This window comes from Enhydra lutris, unplaced genomic scaffold, assembly GCF_002288905.1.
Source record: "Enhydra lutris kenyoni isolate GAN:26980312 unplaced genomic scaffold, ASM228890v2 scaffoldscaffold10, whole genome shotgun sequence".
Taxonomy (NCBI): domain Eukaryota; kingdom Metazoa; phylum Chordata; class Mammalia; order Carnivora; family Mustelidae; genus Enhydra; species Enhydra lutris.
The window spans coordinates 31,701,943-31,721,422 of NW_019154094.1; the positions used below are offsets into that span (position 1 = coordinate 31,701,943).

Genomic DNA, 19,480 nt, shown 5'->3' on the forward strand with positions numbered 1-19,480 from the left:
CCAGTGCAAAAGTAGAGGCTTAGATGGTAAAGAGAGGTAGAATGTACAGACTGGTTGTCCACCAGTGGGCCTCTTTGGTTAATGGTGGAAAACATGCTCCCAGGTTTTTGTTTGTTTGTTTGTTTGTTTTTACTTCTCTCTCACTGTTCTTATTGTAAGACTAGACTTGTGAGGAATAGAAAGAGCAAGCATGAAAAAGAAAACAAAATGAAATAATAGGAAAGAAAGGAAAATGAAGGAGGGGGATAAGGCACAATAAAAGATAGTTGCCTCTATTAATGACAAGATGTTTCTTTCCAGAATTAGAACACATCGAACAAGATGAAAGAGTATACATGAGTCAAAAGGGAGATCTGTACTTTGCGAATGTGGAAGAAAAAGACAGTCGGAATGATTACTGTTGCTTTGCTGCATTTCCAAGATTGAGGACTATTGTGCAGAAAATGCCAATGAAACTAACAGTTAACAGTTGTAAGTCTAAATAATTTATCGTTCCATCGTGAATGCTGAATACAAATGTGCCTGTAACGTCATTCTGGCTGAAGCCGGTTAAAGCTGGGTTGATATTTTCCGCCATTGTTTAGTTCAACTCTAGAGACTTCATCCAGATGAAAGAGACATCTGCAGCTGCACATCTACAGTAGCTCTGTCTCTCGGAGCCAGAAAATCAAATCTCAATTCACAGTACGAGTATATTTCATTTGACGTCTGCGGGATCTGGTCTTGGCAGTGGGTAAAATACACAGCAATATTCCAAGGTTTCTGAAGCAAGTCTCAGGCTTTGATGCATTGTGATCTTGAATAACCAGCAGGCCACAAATGTGGAAGAAAACAAGAGTCAAAAATAAAAAGAATGAATATTATCATTTTTATCACATCCAGCGTTGTTGTCCTTCCCAAACTGGCAAAGTTATGTGAATTGCTTCTCTTCCCTCCTTGATTCTGCCAATGCCAGTCTGGGTTCCCAATTGGGAAAAAGTCATTAGTGGGAGAAAGAACCGTAAGATTCAAAGGGCAGAGATAATCCCTGACAGTTCACTGACTGAATAATTGGCTCTCGTAGAGTCGCAACTTGGCATTACCATTCCATTGTCTAATTTGATTCATGTTTTTTTCCATTATTACATGTAGATACACTGTGCCAGGACTTCACTATAACATCCCTGTTGGCAACCTCCATTCTCTATAACAGAGCTGTAATTTGTGTCCACACGACCTGGATTCATCTGTGGTAGTTCAAGTTTGAGCTCATCATAATTTTTTTACCTAATATATCCCCAAAAATGATGTTCTAGTGAAGCATGGTTATATCTCATTTTGTAATCTTTCTAAGAGAAAACTATGACTTTTCATTCATTATTGATATCAGCATCTACCATTATGTTTGTGAGTTTTTTCTTTCATTTTTTTTTTATTTCAGTAAGGCATGCTAATGACTCAAGTTCATCCACAGAAATTGGTTCCAAGGGTAAGTCGATCACATGAAGAGTGTTGGCATTTATTTTTGCCTTTTGTAGCTCACTGTCATCTCAGAATACAAATTTTTCCTTTAGTATCTTCATGAGTATATTAAAATACTAATATTTTTATAAAGGAAACCCCTGAGCATAGAGCTTTCTAATACCTCCTCCTTCCTTAAATATGTACCAAAGAGTGATATTTATAAATTCATCACTTTATAAATATATATATAATATAATTCATATAGACAAATACACATACACTCGCATATATATATGTGTATAATTTTTAATGGGGTAATTATTTTGCCTCTCCCAAAATGTCTGCCATGGTTAGTGACATTTTGATTGATAGCTGTTACGTGTGGAAAGGAAAAAGAAATGGTTGAGAATCAATAGAAGTAGAGAAACACTAGACTTAAGAAAGTCAAATGGTTATTTTTTGAATAAGACTTCTCAGAATACTTATTTTAACATGGGACTGTCCATTGTAACTCTGAGAAAGGATACAGTCTGCAACATTTTCCAAACTCATTTGTCTGTGAAATATTTCATCCCCCTCCCCCCGCCACAGAACATCTACTAGAACTAGTGTTTTATGGAAGATTCTTGAGTAAACCTGAATTCTGTAGTAAACTAGTTCTCCACAATGAGAAGAATCCTTTACTTGAATGCAGCACATGTTCTTTATACCATTGGAACCATGGGCTTTGACTAGATATCTGGTACACTGGCAACACCAGAAGGTCTGAATGAGGGCTCTTTTTGGGGCACCCTCAGTTTGACGGCGGACTGATTAAGTATACGTCCCCACCTTCATTATCATAGAGGTTGATAACCCAGTCATGTATATTGTATCACTCAGTGTATATTGTTTCACTCAGTGAAAAATAATTACATAGAACGTTCAAAAGCTATTTTTCAATAAACACGTGTAAGGAAGCTGTCACCTGTAAACACTGCTACCAGTGCCCTTCATTTCTTACTCTGAATGTCAGCTGTTTACACTTTCCACATCGTGTCAAATCACACTGACATTGGATGGGGGGGTGGATTTCTGCGAACATTTGGAAATGCTTTTAAAATTTACATTGAAAATGGTAGTCCTCATTTGTCATTGTGTTTGCAAAGTACTCTTTAGAAGTGACAAATGGAATGATCCCATATGTAGTTAGAGTGCTTGCTAATCATTCCCTACAACAGTGTTCTCTTTGAGGGGCTAAGACTGTAAACAGAGTCACCTTAAAGAGCTGGGTGACTTCATGGATGCGTGGGTTTCACCACAGACTTCCAGAATCAGAATTTCTAGGAGCAAGGCCTAGGGAGTGGTCTTACAACAAGAATCTTACCAAAGACTTAGGTACATTAAACTAAATAAAAATACACAGCCATCAAACATGACCAGGTATGATTAAAGTATGCAATATAAAATCATAGACTATCAGTTAACGTTTAAGGGCTTTCTTCAAGGAACTAATTATCTTGAACTTCTGGAATTTAAAGATGTGGTTTCAATCACAACCTTCTTGAAACTTGGGACTCCACTAAGTTAATGCATCTGAGAGACAAACCAAGCTTCAGGGTAGGAATGAGTCTGTATAAATGATGATATATTAAAAGTGTGTCTATGTATGTATACATAGGTAACAGCTAGGTATATGTATGTCAGTATGTTTTGAGGAAGATTTAGTGCCACAGGATTTTAACGCTTTTAGTCTGGAAGAAGTATGTGATTTTTCTTTTCTGTGTTATAGCCAATTCGATCAAGCAGAGGAACCCCAGACTGCTGTTGCCTCCTCCTGAACGTGGTAGCGAATCGTCAGTTACCATCCTCAAAGGGGACACCCTGCTCCTGGAGTGTTTTGCGGAAGGCCTGTGAGTAACTTGACCCCTGTTCCTGACTTTGTCCATCCATTTCTGTGAAGAATAATGCTTCAGTTAAGCAGTTAATCCTAGATACACATTTTTAAATGATTTCTTAAAAAAAAAAAAAATCTGTTACTACATTTCTGGAGGAAGCAATTTGCACTTCACTCTACAGATTTCAGGCTGTGACTGGGATTGATTTATAATTAGATTGTTCTGTCAGTTTGTGATAGTGTTAATGGAGGTGACAATGACAACATTCTCCTCACCTAAGTTGGTGGGGAGATGCCATCCTTAGAGCTCGAGGTTTTTAGTTGTCAGCCTCTTCCTATTGTGGCTGTATTTCTGTCTCTCTGCTGTCACATTTGTCCCCCTCCTTCTTGTTATGCAATGAGCTCTGATTCCTTTTCAGTTTCCTCAGAGGCTTATCTTTTATTTCATCCTGTTGCCCTTTGCGTACAAGGAGGTCTGGACCATGTAGTTTTAGAGAACTTCACCCAATAATATAGTTAACTTTTTCGTATCTGAAAAATCAGGGCGTGCTTCCAAATCCTCCAAAAAATACCTAAGGACATTTTGCTGGGTCATCTCTTAAAATTGTTACATTTGTTGAATAAGTATCCTAAGCTTATGCAGATAAGGGCCATCTTATTTAATTCCAAGTCACGAAAGGTTGCCTTTTTCCTGCCACCCTCCCTCTATGCTTACCACCACACGTCCATGGCTACCATTGGGAATACTGGGAAAATACATCCCACCATCCCAGCGCCTGAGTTTACATAATTAGCATGTAAGCTCAGGCCTTCTTTAGGCTGGGCACCTGGTTAGTGAAGTAGAACTTGAAATTTTTAAAAATTGTAGTCATTCATAATTCACCATATATTCTGAATGGGTGACTTTAAATTGGTTTTTGAAGAAAAAGAGTCAATGGTTTTGCAACCCCTAAGCTTTGCAAATGTCTCTTCCATCCAGCAAAGACACTTCAGGTTGCAGGGCACCTGGGTTGCTCAATTGGTTCAGCGTCTGACTTGCGATTTCAGCTCAGGTCATGATCTCAGGGTCATGAGATTGAATCCCATGTAGGGCTCTATGCTCAGGGAGAAGTCAGCTTGGGGTTCTCTTTCTCTCTCTCTCCCACTGCCCCTTCCCCACTACGTGTGCATTCTCTCTCATATAATAAATAAATAAATCTTTAAAAAAAAAAAAAAGAGGATGGTATGTGAGCTTATGTGTTTGAGATTGCCGAAGTGTATTTGATGTCAACTAGTTAGATAGGCCTTGTGACCCACAGCCTCTGTTCTAGAAGTTTGGTCTCTCTATTATGTGAGAAGATGAAAGCCTCAGGTTCAGTGTGAATCATGATGGGAACCACCGGCTCTCTTGTTGTTGTTCATAGATGTTTATAGCAGTAGCAACTTAGTTCTTTCAGGATCCATCGCTATTCTTGGTTGATGCTTTGGGCAGGGTGAACATTTCAGGAATTCTTTCTTTTTTTCTTATTTCCCATAAATGCTATAATTTACCTCTTGAGTTGGCTGGGAACTGCACGGATTTTCAAAATAACAGAAATGTTCTCATGTGCTTTTTGGAAAATGCAGTGTCGTGAAGTAATATATAAAAAGAATATGGACATACATGTCTGTGTCCTCAGGATGATTCCCGATGTATTGTCAAAGAGTTTTCCTCTGAACTGGCTTCGTCTTACTCACATTGGGTTTGTGTTGGATCATCTGTTTTATCTGGTTCTCCTTCAGATTTTACATTGTAAAATTGTTACAGTTTTTCAATTTTGTTTTCAAATTTGTTTTCTAGGAAGTTTTTAAACCATTAGTGTTCTGTAGTAGCAAGTCGTTATAATGAGGACATTATACTCTTTATTATGTATCAGGTGCTCTGTTTTGCGCTTTACCTGCATTAGTTCATTTTATCCTCACCACATTTCAGGGCTACCATTATTCCCATTTGCAGTTTAGGTAAATGAAACCCAGAGGCTGGAATTCACGTCTTCAAGCTCAGGATAAAGTGGAGCTGGGACTCCATTCTTTCTGCCTCCAGACCTTAAACTACCTCTAAATTTAATGCGTTTCCCTATATTTCAACAAAATGAACTGTTCGGTTCAGTTAAGGGAAAGGGGTAGGGTGGGGCCACAGGGCGTGGTGTTGTTTTCTCAATCGGAAGAGGCCTGTGGTAGATATTTCAGTAAATGGTTAGTCACAATGAAAATGTTGACACTATTAATTAAAACAGGAAAAACTAAACAAGGTTTCAATTCTACAGAATCTGTGAAGAAGGCAGAAATTTTGAACAGTTAAAGTGACACTGCGAATCTCCTTTGTAAGAAGAGGCAGTGAGTGGAAAGTACACGTTCATATGCCAGTTCACACTCACTCTCAGCCCGGAAAAGCTGCTTTAGGATTAGAGGGAGATATGGTCGCTTCCCTCCGGCGATCATTGGGCTCACACTGTTTTTTCTCTCTCTCGCCTCTCTGTTTTGTAAATTCATAAGCTAGGTGTGATTCTATTGCAAGATGCTACATTATAAAAATGTAGGAACTGGGGGCACCTGGGTGGCTCAGTCGTTAAGCGTCTGCCTTCGGCTCAGGTCATGATCCCAGGATTCTGGGATCAAGCCCCGCATCAGGCTCCCGGCTTGGTGGGAAGCCTGCTTCTCCCTCTCTCACTCCCCCTGCTTGTGTTCCCTCTCTCGCTGTGTCTCTCTGTCAAATAAATAAATACAATATTAAAAAAAAAAATGTAGGAACTGTAAGGAAGTATACAAGCAAAAATTGGCTGGACAAAGACCTTGAGAAACAAAAATTTGAGATTATGAGGTAGTGTAAGTTTGTATATTAAAAGGGATTAAGCACTATATTTCCCCTCAAAATCTCATGGCTTGTGGAGCTTGGGTGGCTCAGTGGGTTAAGCCTCTGCCTTTGACTCAGGTCATGATCTTAGGGTCCTGGGATCGAGCCCTGCATCAGGCTCTCTGCTTTGCAAGGAGCCTGCTTCCCCCCTCTCTCTGCCTACCTGTGGTCTCATTCTCTCTCTCTCTCTCTCTCTCTATGTCAAATAAATAAATAAAATCTTTAAAAAAAAATCTCACGGCTCAAATACTGTTAGTAAATGTACCTTAAATTTTTAAAAAAGGGAAAAGAAAGAAATTTTGACAAGAATATTACTGGACATCCTTGGAATGGGATAGATGTGTCCCTAGATAAATGAAGTCTCATGTTCACCTGATACTTAAAATCATTTTATTCTATTCTTTCAAGAGATAGATAGAACTAGACTAGTTTTTGAGGACTGGCCAAAAAAAAAAAAAACAAACCCTGCAGAAAGTGAGATGCTTGCACTACTGAAGCCAGGACTCATGGAAAAACTAGTTTGGAGGAACCAAGGTCCAGAGCAGGCTTTAACTTGGCAAACTGCCATTTTGACAGATGGCCTGGAAAGCAAGCACTTAAGAGACTTGAGCTCTGCATCCTGTTAGGTGGTGTGCTCAGGAAGCCGACAGCTAATATCCTCTCCCAGCTGCCCGTCTGAGCATCATTGCTGTTCCCCTCAGAAGTGTGCCCCGTGCTCTCAGCCTGGGCAGATACAAAGTAATGGTTTAGCATCTGAATGGCAGGTAAGCACTTGAGCCTTGAGTGGAGGAGGGGAAGAGGGTAAATGTGTGTAAACTAAAGGACCTACATCTTTACCTCCAGTGTATGTTTTTGCATGATAATGGGATTATTTTAACTGTTGCCTGATCAATACATTCTGAGATAAATGACAGACAATATGAGGTAACTAATATTAATTTGGCTACCAGCACATATTCCAAGAATATACAATTACAAAGGAAAAGGGGATGGAAAAAGCACAAATATAATAAAACACAGTGGTAGAAAGGACAAGTTTAGTATTGGACTTAAGTTGTAACATGTTATTCATTACCCCAGTGACTTTAAGCAAATTAATTAACCTCTTGGAGCTTCAGAATCCTCACTGGTAAAGCAATGATAATAATGCCCATCTTTAGAACATATCAATGTCTTGTGGCTATTAATAATAAAAAACAGAGTGAGGAAGGAAAAGCAGCATCATTAAAAATAGCAAAATAAAATTTATTCCATTCACGTAGCCCAACTAGAGAGGAGAAATAAAAAAATTATCAGTTAAAATCAGCCATCAGTGCTTTCCACATAATTTCTTTTTTTTGAAGATTTTATTTCTTTGAGAGAGAAAGAGAGACAGAGCAAGTGGTAGGAGGGGTAGAGGGAGAGAAAGAATCTCAAGCAGATTCCCTGCTAAGTGTGGACCATGTCAGGGGGCTCGATCTCACAACCCTGAGATCATGACCTGAGGTGAAACCAAGAGTTGGCCTCTTAACCCACTAGCCACCCAGACAACCCTCCTCATAGTTTTTAAATCACAGTAGTCATAGATGGCACCTGTTGGGTCCCCCAATAATGGGTCCGTGATTAAAGGAGCGAGACTGATACAAAGTGAAGGTCAAGCAAAGCTTTATTTCACGCCAAACATCAAGAATCAAACCGAACGTTCAGGGCCGCACCTCTTACAGAGAGGGCGACCCTTCTCTGTTTCACAGACTAGCTTTTATAGAGCAAAGGCCATGTGGTTGGGCCTGGCCACACACAGGTGGCCAATGAAGTTGTAACACACAGAGAAGGCTGCTCAGTGATGCTAGGTGACCAACTGAATTACAATTTACCCTAGTAGACATTTGAACCAGCCTATCACCTTGGTCAGAATTGGCACCCAAAAGGTGCCCAAAGGGCGGGGCCCATACTCCTTGGTAGCTAGGAGACAGTATGCGCCCCCACTGATTGGATACCTCCACCTGGCCTGACCCACCCTTGTATTTGGACTTTGTTACCTGGGACTGGTTTCTGGGACTTGTTTTTAAGTAAGTTCCCCTGTGTGGGGGGCGCAGAGTCAATTTAAGTTTTACTGCATAAACAACAAAATGGCAGTTCAACCAGGGTGGGGCCACTCTGGCTAAATAGGCCCTTACAGCACCCATTCTCCACTTGTCTAGTTTTCGTGAACTGGGATTTTTCTTAAACCCAGCTGGCTTTATTCCCCACTTCTGTTTTCCTCCCTAAAGTGGATAAAGTTACACTCTTGATGTGTGACAAGTTCAGTTTGGTTTTAGTTTTGTTTTGTTTTTGCTTTTTTTGGTTTGTTTTGATTGGGTGATCTCATCTTTCTAAGCAAAGGAGATGTGGTCCATTCCCTCTCTGCTCCCTCAGCAGAGGGAGAAAGCCACCTGGGTGGCCGTGTCTGTGCAGAGCCCACCTGGACCTAAAACAGGCTGTTTGAGGTCCAGCGAACACATTTGGCTGTCTCATCAGAGCCGTGTTCTCCACTATCAGCTTCATTAGGATGAAGGGGATATCATGGCTTTCCTCTGCTTACTGTTGGGTCCTACTTTATCTTGTTTTTCAAACTCATACAGGGAAGAGGGCAGTGATTATTATCCACTTCAGATCCCCCACAAGGAGATTTCACACTTGAAGTATATCTTGTAAATACTGAAAATTTGAAGAAAACCTTATGATATTTCTGTAAGTCCAATGATCCACCCTTTAATCTAGCCACACCTATTCAGCTATTTTAAGTAGTCAGCCCTCTTAATAGAAGCAGCTTGATTTCTGTAGAAGCAGACTATTCAAGGGACTTTCAGTAGAGGAGACCTAGTCAATCTGATGTTCACCATCGGTGATGGGGTGCAGGTCTGTGCACTGGGAAGGCAGGTTTTTATTTACTGGAGCTCTGAGTGCATACATAAAAACAATGTGTTAAGGGGTGTGTCCTGTGAGGCTCTTTGAATTTAATTTTGCACTTGAAAAAATGTTTATCACTCATTTATTGTTTTGCAGACCAACTCCACAGGTTGATTGGAACAAAATAGGTGGCGATTTACCAAAAGGAAGAGAAACAAAAGAAAATTATGGCAAGACTTTGAAGATAGAGAATGTCTCCCACCGGGACAGAGGAAATTATCGGTGCACAGCCAACAATTTCTTAGGATCAACCACTCATGATTTTCATGTTATAGTAGAAGGTACATTCCCCTTTTATTTTTCTATTTAAAAAAAAAAAAAGGTGAATTGCTATGTGTAGTGGACCTACACTTCGAAAGCCTGTATGTTAGAACAGGTAAGCCATTTAAACTTCTGATTTTGGTGTAGGGGCTAGATTGTATTACACTCCAATGAACCAGATTTGTTATCTGTCCCACAGAACTTAATAAAAGGGACAAATGGCAAGAAAAGATGTCATGTTCGAGATTAAACACAGATGACTTCCATATATTTTTTATTATGATAAACAAATAACACACATACTATTAAATCATAGAAGTAGCATTACAAAGGAAGGAATTATTATGATGAGTATTATGATGAGCTTGTTTCCCAGGCTTATGGTTAACTCGCTATGTCCTTGATCAATTTGTTTCACCTTTCTTTTTTTTTTTTTTAATTTTTTAAAAGATTTTATTTATTTATTTGACAGACAGAGATCACAAGTAGGCAGACAAGCAGGCAGAGAGAGAGGAGGAAGCAGGCTCCCTGCTGAGCAGAGAGCCCGATGCGGGGCTTGATCCCAGGACCCTGGGATCATGACCTGAGCCGAAGGCAGAGGCTTTAACCCACTGAGCCACCCAGGCGCCCCTGTTTCACCTTTCTGTACCTCAGGTTCTTCCTCAAAGAGAGTGTCAGACAAATTATCTTAGTTCTTTTCTAGATGCATTATTATTATTTGTATAATAATATTATTATTATTATTATTATTTGTCCTTATCTTGGGTGCACATGACAATCAGTATATTACTTACTAGGAAAGAGTAGATGGGGTGCTAAAGATACTTTCTATCAAAAGATGGAAAATACATATTATATTCAAATCCTCTCTGTAATCCCAAGCCTTTTAACCAGTAGAGATTTAGCTATCATCTCTTGCATTCACAGAAACAAGTAGGCCATGATGTCATCATTTAAAAACAATCTACAGGGGCACCTGGGTGGCTCAGTTGGTTAAGCGACTGCCTTCAGCTCAGGTCATGATCCCAGAGTCCTGGGATCGAGTCCCACATTGGGCTCCCAGCTCCATGGGGAGTCTGCTTCTCCCTCTGACCTCTCCTCTTATGCTCTCTCACTCTGTCTCTCTCTCGAATAAATAAAAAAAAATTTTAAAAATAAAATAAAAATAAAATAAAATAAAATAAAAACAATCTACATATCATACCATGTAGATATTGGAACTGTTCCTGCCCTGAACCTAAAAGTTCTCCAGGCGGGACGCCTGGGTGGCTCAGTTGGTTGAGCAGCTGCCTTCGGCTCAGGTCAGGATCCCATAGTCCTGGGATCGAGTCCCGCATCGGGCTCCTTGCTTGGCGGGGAGCCTGCTTCTCCCTCTGCCTCTGCCTGCCATTCTGTCTGCCTGTGCTCGCTCGCTCTCCCTCTCTCTCTGACAAATAAAATCTTAAAAAAAAAAAAAAAAAAAAAAAAAAAAAAGTTCTCCAGGCATCTCATGAACCTGATTGACGCAGACTGCTTTCTGTGGGTCTGATTACATCGAGGTCTCCTCTCATGGTTTGGTTGACTGTATTGATCAAATTAATGGATTGATTACTGCATTTGTACTTCCTTAGTACTGTGTAGGCTTAACTAGTAAAAGGAATCATCTCTTTCAGGATGCTATTTAGTGGACTGATGCTCTAGGGTTCCCATTTCTATTCCAGTAAAGTTGACCTCTTAAGCGTTCAGTTTGTGCAGGGAACACCTAAGTAAAAGACTGTTTTAATTAATGGGGAGAAAAATGGAGACTCAGACACAAATCCCACTTACAAGTAAATATTAAGATAATTGTTTTAGTCGTGCTGCTGTTTGGAATAACACTGCATTTCCATGATCTAGCCCACAATGTATATGATTAGTTAAGTCAGGAAGAATGGAAAACCGGACATGGGAATATCATTTTCTTTGATTGAAAAAAAGCAAAACCTATGTAGGAGAAATATTACTCATTTTTATCAGTATTACGCATAAATAGCAACGGCTGCTAACTGATATATTCCTCTGACTTTAAGTTATTCACAAAGAAATTCAGAGCGGAAGAGTTTGAGAAGTTTGTGTATATATTTTTAGTCATCATGTGATGCTCCTACATAATTCAGCTACACCAGGCAACAGGGATATTTTTCTGTAACCTTTTACCCCTGCCCCAGCGTAAACACATAACCACAAACCAGACATATCTAATTGTTAACTGCTCCTACTCCAAGTTGCTGACTATTAGAAATCCTTCCAGATGGCTGGAACATTGCTATGGTAGCTGAATATTTTAACAATCTGGCCACGGTTTTCTTGACTGTAGGACTGAAACTTTCAAAAGAATTGCAAGGGTTGAAAAAAAAAAAAAAAAACAAAAACAAGGATGTAAACTTAATTACGCAATTTAAAATGTTGACTATAGGACTCCAAAGGAATTTCGGTCTCCTGAATGAATTGTCCTCACTATTCATAAAACAGCTATTAGCACTATTGAGATGTAAATTATGTTTTTATCAGGAACATTTAATCTTTTCTCCTTAATGAGAAGCTACTAAATGTGCCCTCAGTTGTATGTTTTAGGCGTTTCTCTTCACATACACAAGTGAAAAGCAAATTGGGCTTAAGAAGTCAGTTTTTCTTTCTTTTTAAATGTGAAAGCAGTAAATATAAGCCTCATTAATCATAAGCATGGATGAACTTAATTTTATTCAGTTGTCTTCTGCTTTCCTGCACCTTCTTTCCCTTTTTTTTTGGTCTCTTGTTTAGAAACTCAAATGAAATAACAAGGGTTATTGTAGGATCACAGAACGATGCTACTGTGAACCTTGAAAATCAATTCCATTCTGAAAACACCCATTTGAGCTTAAGCATATATTATGTTGTATTCTGTCTATGTGGTATTTTTTCTTTATTACTAAACACAACCAAACTGCAATTTAGGTTACAACATCCTAAATATGAAAACCATGAGCATTTTCAAATTCTGTAATACTTATAATAAAAACAGCCAGGATGTCTTGACTAGGCACAGCTTTCCTTTCTAGGTATCTATGATATAAATATTACACATCCAATAAGGAGATATATTAAAATAGCATCTAAAATATTCTAAATCCAAAAATCAGAATATGACCATAATCACATTTTTAAAAAGATTTTATTTATTTGACAGACAGATCATAGGTAGACAGAGAGGCAGGCAGAGAGAGAGGGGGAAGCAGGCTCCCCGCTGAGCAGAGAGCCTGATGCGGGGCTCCCAGGACCTTGGGATCATGACCTGAGCTGAAGGCAGAGGCTTTAACCCACTGAGCCACCCAGGTGCCCCAACCATAATCACATTTTAACTAATTATTTAAAAAGACTCTCAGCAACAGCATTTCATGTAGTAGACTTTGGAATCATTTAAGACTTTTAAATTTTAGTGTAATAGGAAAATATTTGTATATAGTTATATACCCATAATGATCTTAAGAAGATCATGAACTCAAACGCAATTCATTGATATACTTAAGAAAACCTCCTTTTCAAATAAGCTGCTATTTCTAAAAAGTTTCAATTAAGTCCAAGTTTGATGAACCTAACAATTGTGATTTAATAGAATATAGGTATTTAGTAGGAATCTGTTACTAAGCAAATAGCGTCCGTGTTGTTTCATAGATACCAAATTTCCTATTTTATGTTACTTCATTTTCCTTACAGTGATAAACGTCTCTAATTAACTTGCTTATTATATTCTGAATGTTCAGTCATTTGCATCTCAGTTTTTAACAGCATAGAGAAATTATCATTTTTTTATTTACAATTATGACAAAATGAGTAAAGTTTCAACATAAGTAGTTTTTTTTTTTAATTTTATTTATTTATTTGACAGACAGAGATCACAAGTAGGCAGAGAGGCAGGCAGAGAGAGAGGAAGAGAAGCAGGCTCCCTGCAGAGCAGAGAGCCCGATGTGGGACTCGATCCCAGGACCCTGGGATCATGACCTGAGCCGAAGGCAGCGGCTTAACCCACTGAGCCACCCAGGCGCCCCTCAACATAAGTAGTTTTTATCGGTTACCACGTATCTTAGGATAATAGAAGAATGGGATTCAGTGATGATGTTGTCTCAGAATTTTCCAATTTAGCCTCCCCCCCACCCTTTCCTTGAGCATTTTTTTCATCGTTTCAACTAGATCTTACCCTTCAGGAGTAGAGTTACGTGTTCTAAGCTTGGGCAAACATTTGTTTGTTCTCTATTCCTGCACGTCCCTAGCGTTACTTCACTCACCAAAAATATCCTGACCCATAGCCAGCGCCCTCAGGCTCACTGTGTGTTCTTTGGTGAACAGAATAGCAGCTAGCTAAATGTGTGCAACCAAGACGTGAGATTATGAGACTGTGAATTACTAGAAGTGAGTGGTTCCCTCCTATCCAAGACTCCTCCTTTCCTCCCTGTGCCTTTCTCACTGGAGCCTTGAGGGACCTATCATTTCCTTTCAACTCATAATTACTCCACATGTGTCTGTTCTCACTGTGCCAAGCAGAGGTGACACAAGGAAGACTAAGAGGCCACCCTGGCTCTTCATTTATCTGAGAAGTAGAAAAACAAATGTCCAAGCACTTTTATCTATCTATCTATCTACCTATCTATATAAAAGCTTCTCCGAAAGGGGGAAGGTGAAGTTTAGTGATGAGTTCTAGTGAATATACGAAATCTTGGTATCAGTCTTCCAGGGGATAGATGTCGGGGCAGCTTGGATTTGGAAGCACAAAGTGGAAGTCGGTAAAGCTTGGTTTCTATCAGTGGTCCAAATTAATAAAATAGTAATTAACTAGGAATAACATCACATTTACACTGGATGTCAATGCTGCTCAGTTTGTAGGTGTGCAGATCCATGGAGTAGCAAGAACACAGAATGGGTCTTCTTGGGGCACCCGGGTGGCTCAGTTGGTTGAGCAGCTGCCTTCGGCTCAGGTCATGATGCTGGGGTCTTGGGATCGAGTCCTGCATTGGGCTCCCAGCTCAGCGGAGGGCCTGCTTCTCTCTCTCCCTCTGCTTGCTGCTTTGTCTCCTTGTGTTCTCTGTCTGTATCTCTCTGTCAAATAAATAAATAAAATCTTAAAAAAAAAAGAAGAAGAATGGGGCTTCTTTTCTTGGTGACGTTGAGCAAGTTAGATGGCATCTCCAAGGCTCAGTCCTTGGTCTGCAAGGAGAGTTGGATAGGGTGATAACTTAAGCTTAACATGGACACCTATGTGTTAATGATATTTGTAGGATGACAATACAAATAAAATCCTGATTTTCTTATGCGTGTATATTTAAAGAAATGTCATCATCACATGATCTTTATTTAATTATTTTAAATATCATTGATAACATTAATTTCAGGTGTACAACATAATGATTCAATGTTTGTATATATTAAAAAATGATCACCAGATTAAGTCTAGTAAACATCCATGGCCACATAGTGACAAATGTTTTTTTTTTTCTCTTGTGATGAGGTCTTTAAAGATCTACTCTCGTAGCAATACAAATATACAATACAGTATGTTGACTCTAGTCAACATGCTGTACATTACATCCCTACGATTTATGCTCTTACATTTAATTTTTGCTCTGAGAACAATAGTCTCAGTTTGCTGTTGTAAACAAGGAAATTTTCATGTTCATGAAACTTTTTTCTCTAGTGCAAATGCTTAATTTTATTGTGGTTGTTTGAAAAGATAAAAGTAACAATAACATCAAAAATGAGCATAGACCTACACATACACACACATCTCAGAGAGTCATATGCAGTTTATAATTTGAATGTTTACATTTTAACCTACCTGACTAAATATATACAGATTATAGATTATGAATACACAGTTTTTTGTTTGTTTGTTTGTTTTAAGATTTTGTTTATTTGACAGACAGAGATCACAAGTAGGCAGAGAGGCAGGCGGGGGTGAGGGGGCCGGGAGGGGGGAGGGAAGCAGGCTCCCTGCTGAATCCCAGGACCCTGGGATCATGACCTGAGCCAAAGGCAGAGGCTTTTAACCCACTGAGCCACCCAGGCAGGCGCCCCATGAATACACAGTTTTAATTTAAGATTTTTTTAACTAAGCCCACATCCCATGGAATAATTACTAGGGCATGTCTCTTGCTTGGACTTGAATTTGCTAGGGTTATTTGTATATTTTTGTTTTTCTTGGTGCATTTATAGGCATTTTCATTTCACATAATCTTTTTGTAAAAAAAGATTTTTTTTTTGTAAAAGCCGTTTAAATGACAGTTTTTCATTTACACATATATGTATCTCTAAAAGAGTTTTCTTTTTGACAAAAATGGAAATCTGAAAATGTCTTGGGGGAAATAACCAAGCAACACTTAATGGGAATTACTACCTGCAGGTATTGTGCAATTTTTTTCTGGAATCAAATTATCCAAACCATCCACACTTTAATCTAAATCTTTTATTCACTCCTGACATAGTAATATACTTAAGGTGACAAAGTAGGACGGTAATATTTGCACTAAAGACAAATGTCTCATTCTGTCCTGAAACACCACTTAGAATTATACTATTGGAGCATTAGGGCATGTGAAGATGCAAGTAATTTAAATACACCTTTTCCCCCATTGTTTTGAGGACAGTAAGCTAAATATTGCTTTTAGGCTTCCTTCTCTCTGCCTTACAAAAAAATAATCTCTAGGAAAATCATGTTTCCCAAATTTTTAAGATAGATAAGTAAATATGGGTATATAAATGCTACAAAATCATTAGGAAATATTTCAGATAAATGCTGAACATTTTAATTTCATTTAAAAATTCTGAAAATACGTTTACCGAATATCAGCCTTGTCAGATGCCTTGCTGCGGCTTGAAACTAAGCTGTAGCCAGCACTAACTAAACTTAACCATCTGCTTATCCCTCCTTCATTTTCTGTTAACGGGATAGATACTTGTGTTGCCGAATAAAGTGATTGTATATATGCTGATTTTATTATACATGCAAAAAGTCCAAATTAGATCACACATGTACACATACACACACACCCTATAACACAAAAACAGCGCCCACCTTGCCTTACAGAGCAAGTACCAAAAAGAGCTAGCGTGCACTACTTTATTGTGTCTGCCATCTGCTGGTGCATTATAGAAATACAGGCCTTAACATATTTGGATCTTCTGACACAGATAAAATCACTCATGATCTCTTCACTTTACTTCCAGAGCCTCCTCACTGGACAAAGAAACCTCAGAGTGGTGTGTATAGCACTGGGAGCAGCGGTATCTTGTTATGTGAGGCAGAAGGAGAACCTGAGCCCACGATCAAGTGGAGAGTCAATGGCTCCCCAATCGACAGTGAGTGAAAACACTTCTGATTCAGCGCTGAAGGCAGTGGTGCGCTGGGATGGTTGATAGTCGGACACCCTGCGTTTGTGTAAAAATGCAGGTGGGAAGTGGCTGGGCTATCAGGACAGAACCAGCCAGGGAATCCAAAATCGTGTCTTTCTAAGCATTTTGATTTATGCTCCGATTTATGGAGAAGCCATAAACAATATTCGTATTCATTGGGTCATTACATTAATTGTATATAAAAATACGGTTAAAAAAATAAAGCGGGTGAATGAGAAAGAGAATCCAAGGAGGAAAGCCCATTACTTTCTTTCTCCTTGAGGAGAGATAGGTGCAGCGACCTAGTGGTTGAGAGCATAGGTTGGAAGTCAGGATTTACTGTAGACAAAGGCAACAGCAACCCTGCCCTGGGTTCTGCTCTTTACAAGCACCTACTCTGACCATCCTTTGGTCATGCTGGCCTCCTCTATTATTTGAGGAATTCACAGGGCCAGTGAGACCTGCAGAGCTTGGACGCATGTCCCCTACCCCTGGCTCCCTACATGTTCTCAGTGGAGCTCCAGTAGTACCCAAGACCAGAAAATCCCCTGTCCAGTCAACTCTGAGCCCTCCCACAGGGGATGCATAAAGGCTGAAGACCGATTGTTGCTATACCATTTCCAGCAAGGAATTCTGAGAAGTCCAAAAACCTTCAATTTGAACCTAGAGGTCTGGTCAGTTTGAATGTCTTTGTGAAAGTAGGATAGAATAAATTTGTCAGTTGATTATCTTAATTTTCAGTGTTTACTTTGTTATCTGTTGCTTTCATAAGTCCCTTTTGTCCTGGACCCACTCATGTCAAGGGTAGACATCCAGGTGGTCCATAGACCTAAGGTCCCATCTAGGCTATGTACCTTCCCAGGTGTGTGATCTTGAGCTGTTTACTGAATCTCCCAAAGCTTTAGTTTTTTAACAGCACAACAGAGCTAATGGTAGTTGGTTGTGATTGAATGAGGTAAATGAGGTCAACCACCTAGGATAGTGGTTTATCTGTAGAACACTGTGGTAGTTTATAAACTCTGGGGCCAGAATGCCTCTGTTTGCTTCTAGGCCCCACCATTTACTAGTTGTGTGATGGGGCCTATTACTGACTCTCTTAAAACCTGCTTCCTCATCAGTAAAATGGGCGTAAAAATTGCAGCAACTCTTGGGTTGTTATATGGATTAAAGAAAATACCATGCAGAGAATGCTCAGGACAGGGACACTCCTAAACTATTGTTTACTGTTATTGTTGTCATATAGCAAGCACTCAGGAAACCTTTTCCCTCATTATTAATATCCTCAAATTTGAGATTTTTTTCGTCATCTCCTCAAGAGAGCAGACTAAGAAATGAGAGAAGAGACTTCAGGTAGATCCGAGGGAAATGAAAACAATTGTTGTTTATAAAGAATGTTGAGGATGCTGAAATAAGGAATGCAGATTCTCTGGACCATAAAATCATAAAATTGTATATCTGAATGGCACTTGACTATTTATGAAGGACATTCACATATTGCTTTGAATCCCCAAATGAACATTCTTTAATGGAGATACAATTACTCATATTTAACCAATTGATTCTTTCATTCAGTAATATTTATTGAACATGTTCTTTGTGCCAGGTGCTGACTGGCCTTATTGCTTGGGAGGTAGCTGTGAATAAAATGAACCTAGCTGGGAGAGTCAATCAATAGACGAATAAGCACGTAAACGTGTGCTTAGTGTGGTAAATAAAAAATAGCTGAGTAAGGGCTGAGTGTAATAGTTCAGGACCTAGAGTTGCTACTTTATTTTAAGATAATACTAGTAAGCCCCCTGTGGTGATTTAGCTTTAAGGAGAAGGCCTGAAGGAGGCGAGGGAGGCGGCCATGGAAATATGTGTGGAAAAGCTTTCAGGGTAAAGAGGTCAGTGAGTGCAAAGACCCTGAGGTGTGTTCAGAGTATTGATGTCAAGCAAGGAGTCCAGGGTGGTTGAAGCTGAGTGAGTGGGCAATGCTAGGACGTGAGATCAGTCAGCAGGTACAGGGGCCCTATCATGCATATCAAGATGAAAGCCTGACTGGAGACTGGTGATTTTGTTGTAAATAAGATGGGCAGCACATGGAGGGTCTCGAGCAGAAGAATGATGTGATCTAATCTATTAACAAAAGATTGTTCCAACCACTGAATGGAGAAGCGACTGCATGACTACTCCAGCTAGAAGTGGCCCAAAAGACCCTAGAGCTGAGGGCTAGGTTGGTGGTAGTAATGGTGAGGTTCTGGATGTCTTCTCAAAGTAGAGCCAGTAGGTTTGTTCCTGGATGGGGAGGTCAAGGCTGAAAATAAACTTACACAAGACAGCACAGCTGAATAATGGCAGGTATAGAACCAATGCCACATCTTCACAGTCTGAGGTCAGTGTTCCTTCCATAGCTCTAGACCACAGCTCTCCTTGCTCCCCTACAAATGGTAGTAACCATCTATAGGTTGGGATGCTTGGTGATGGTGGGCTAACTAAAGGATCTGAAATCTCTCTGAGCTTATAGGTCTAGCAATTCTGTATCCTTTATATGTAGTATTTCAAAATTCAATGAAACGGGTTACTAGTATTGGTAACAGTCCTAACTTTTTAAAAATACTTTGCATGCAGTATCTGTGAGCTTTCTTACAAGCCCTACAGAAGAGATTTTTTATTTTTATTTTTTTTTATTCTCCAGTTTGCACATGTGGCAACTAAGGTTTCAGGGAGGTCATGCTACTTAA

At 39.5% G+C, this 19,480-nt stretch overlaps 1 protein-coding gene across 3 annotated transcripts in view; it reads left to right on the forward strand.

Annotated features, from left to right (window-relative positions):
- The window catches only part of LOC111144146 (cell adhesion molecule L1 like), an 80,864-nt gene that overhangs the window by 21,130 nt on the left and 40,254 nt on the right, over nt 1-19,480 (forward strand). For 2 of the 3 annotated variants that reach the window (XM_022498307.1, XM_022498309.1), the window contains exons 5-9: nt 301-471; nt 1,421-1,468; nt 3,215-3,335; nt 9,216-9,400; nt 16,593-16,724. In XM_022498307.1, coding sequence (XP_022354015.1) covers nt 301-471; nt 1,421-1,468; nt 3,215-3,335; nt 9,216-9,400; nt 16,593-16,724 — 657 coding nt within the window. The remainder of the gene's footprint in view (nt 1-300; nt 472-1,420; nt 1,469-3,214; nt 3,336-9,215; nt 9,401-16,592; nt 16,725-19,480) is intronic. The other variant, XM_022498308.1, reaches the window with a different exon arrangement.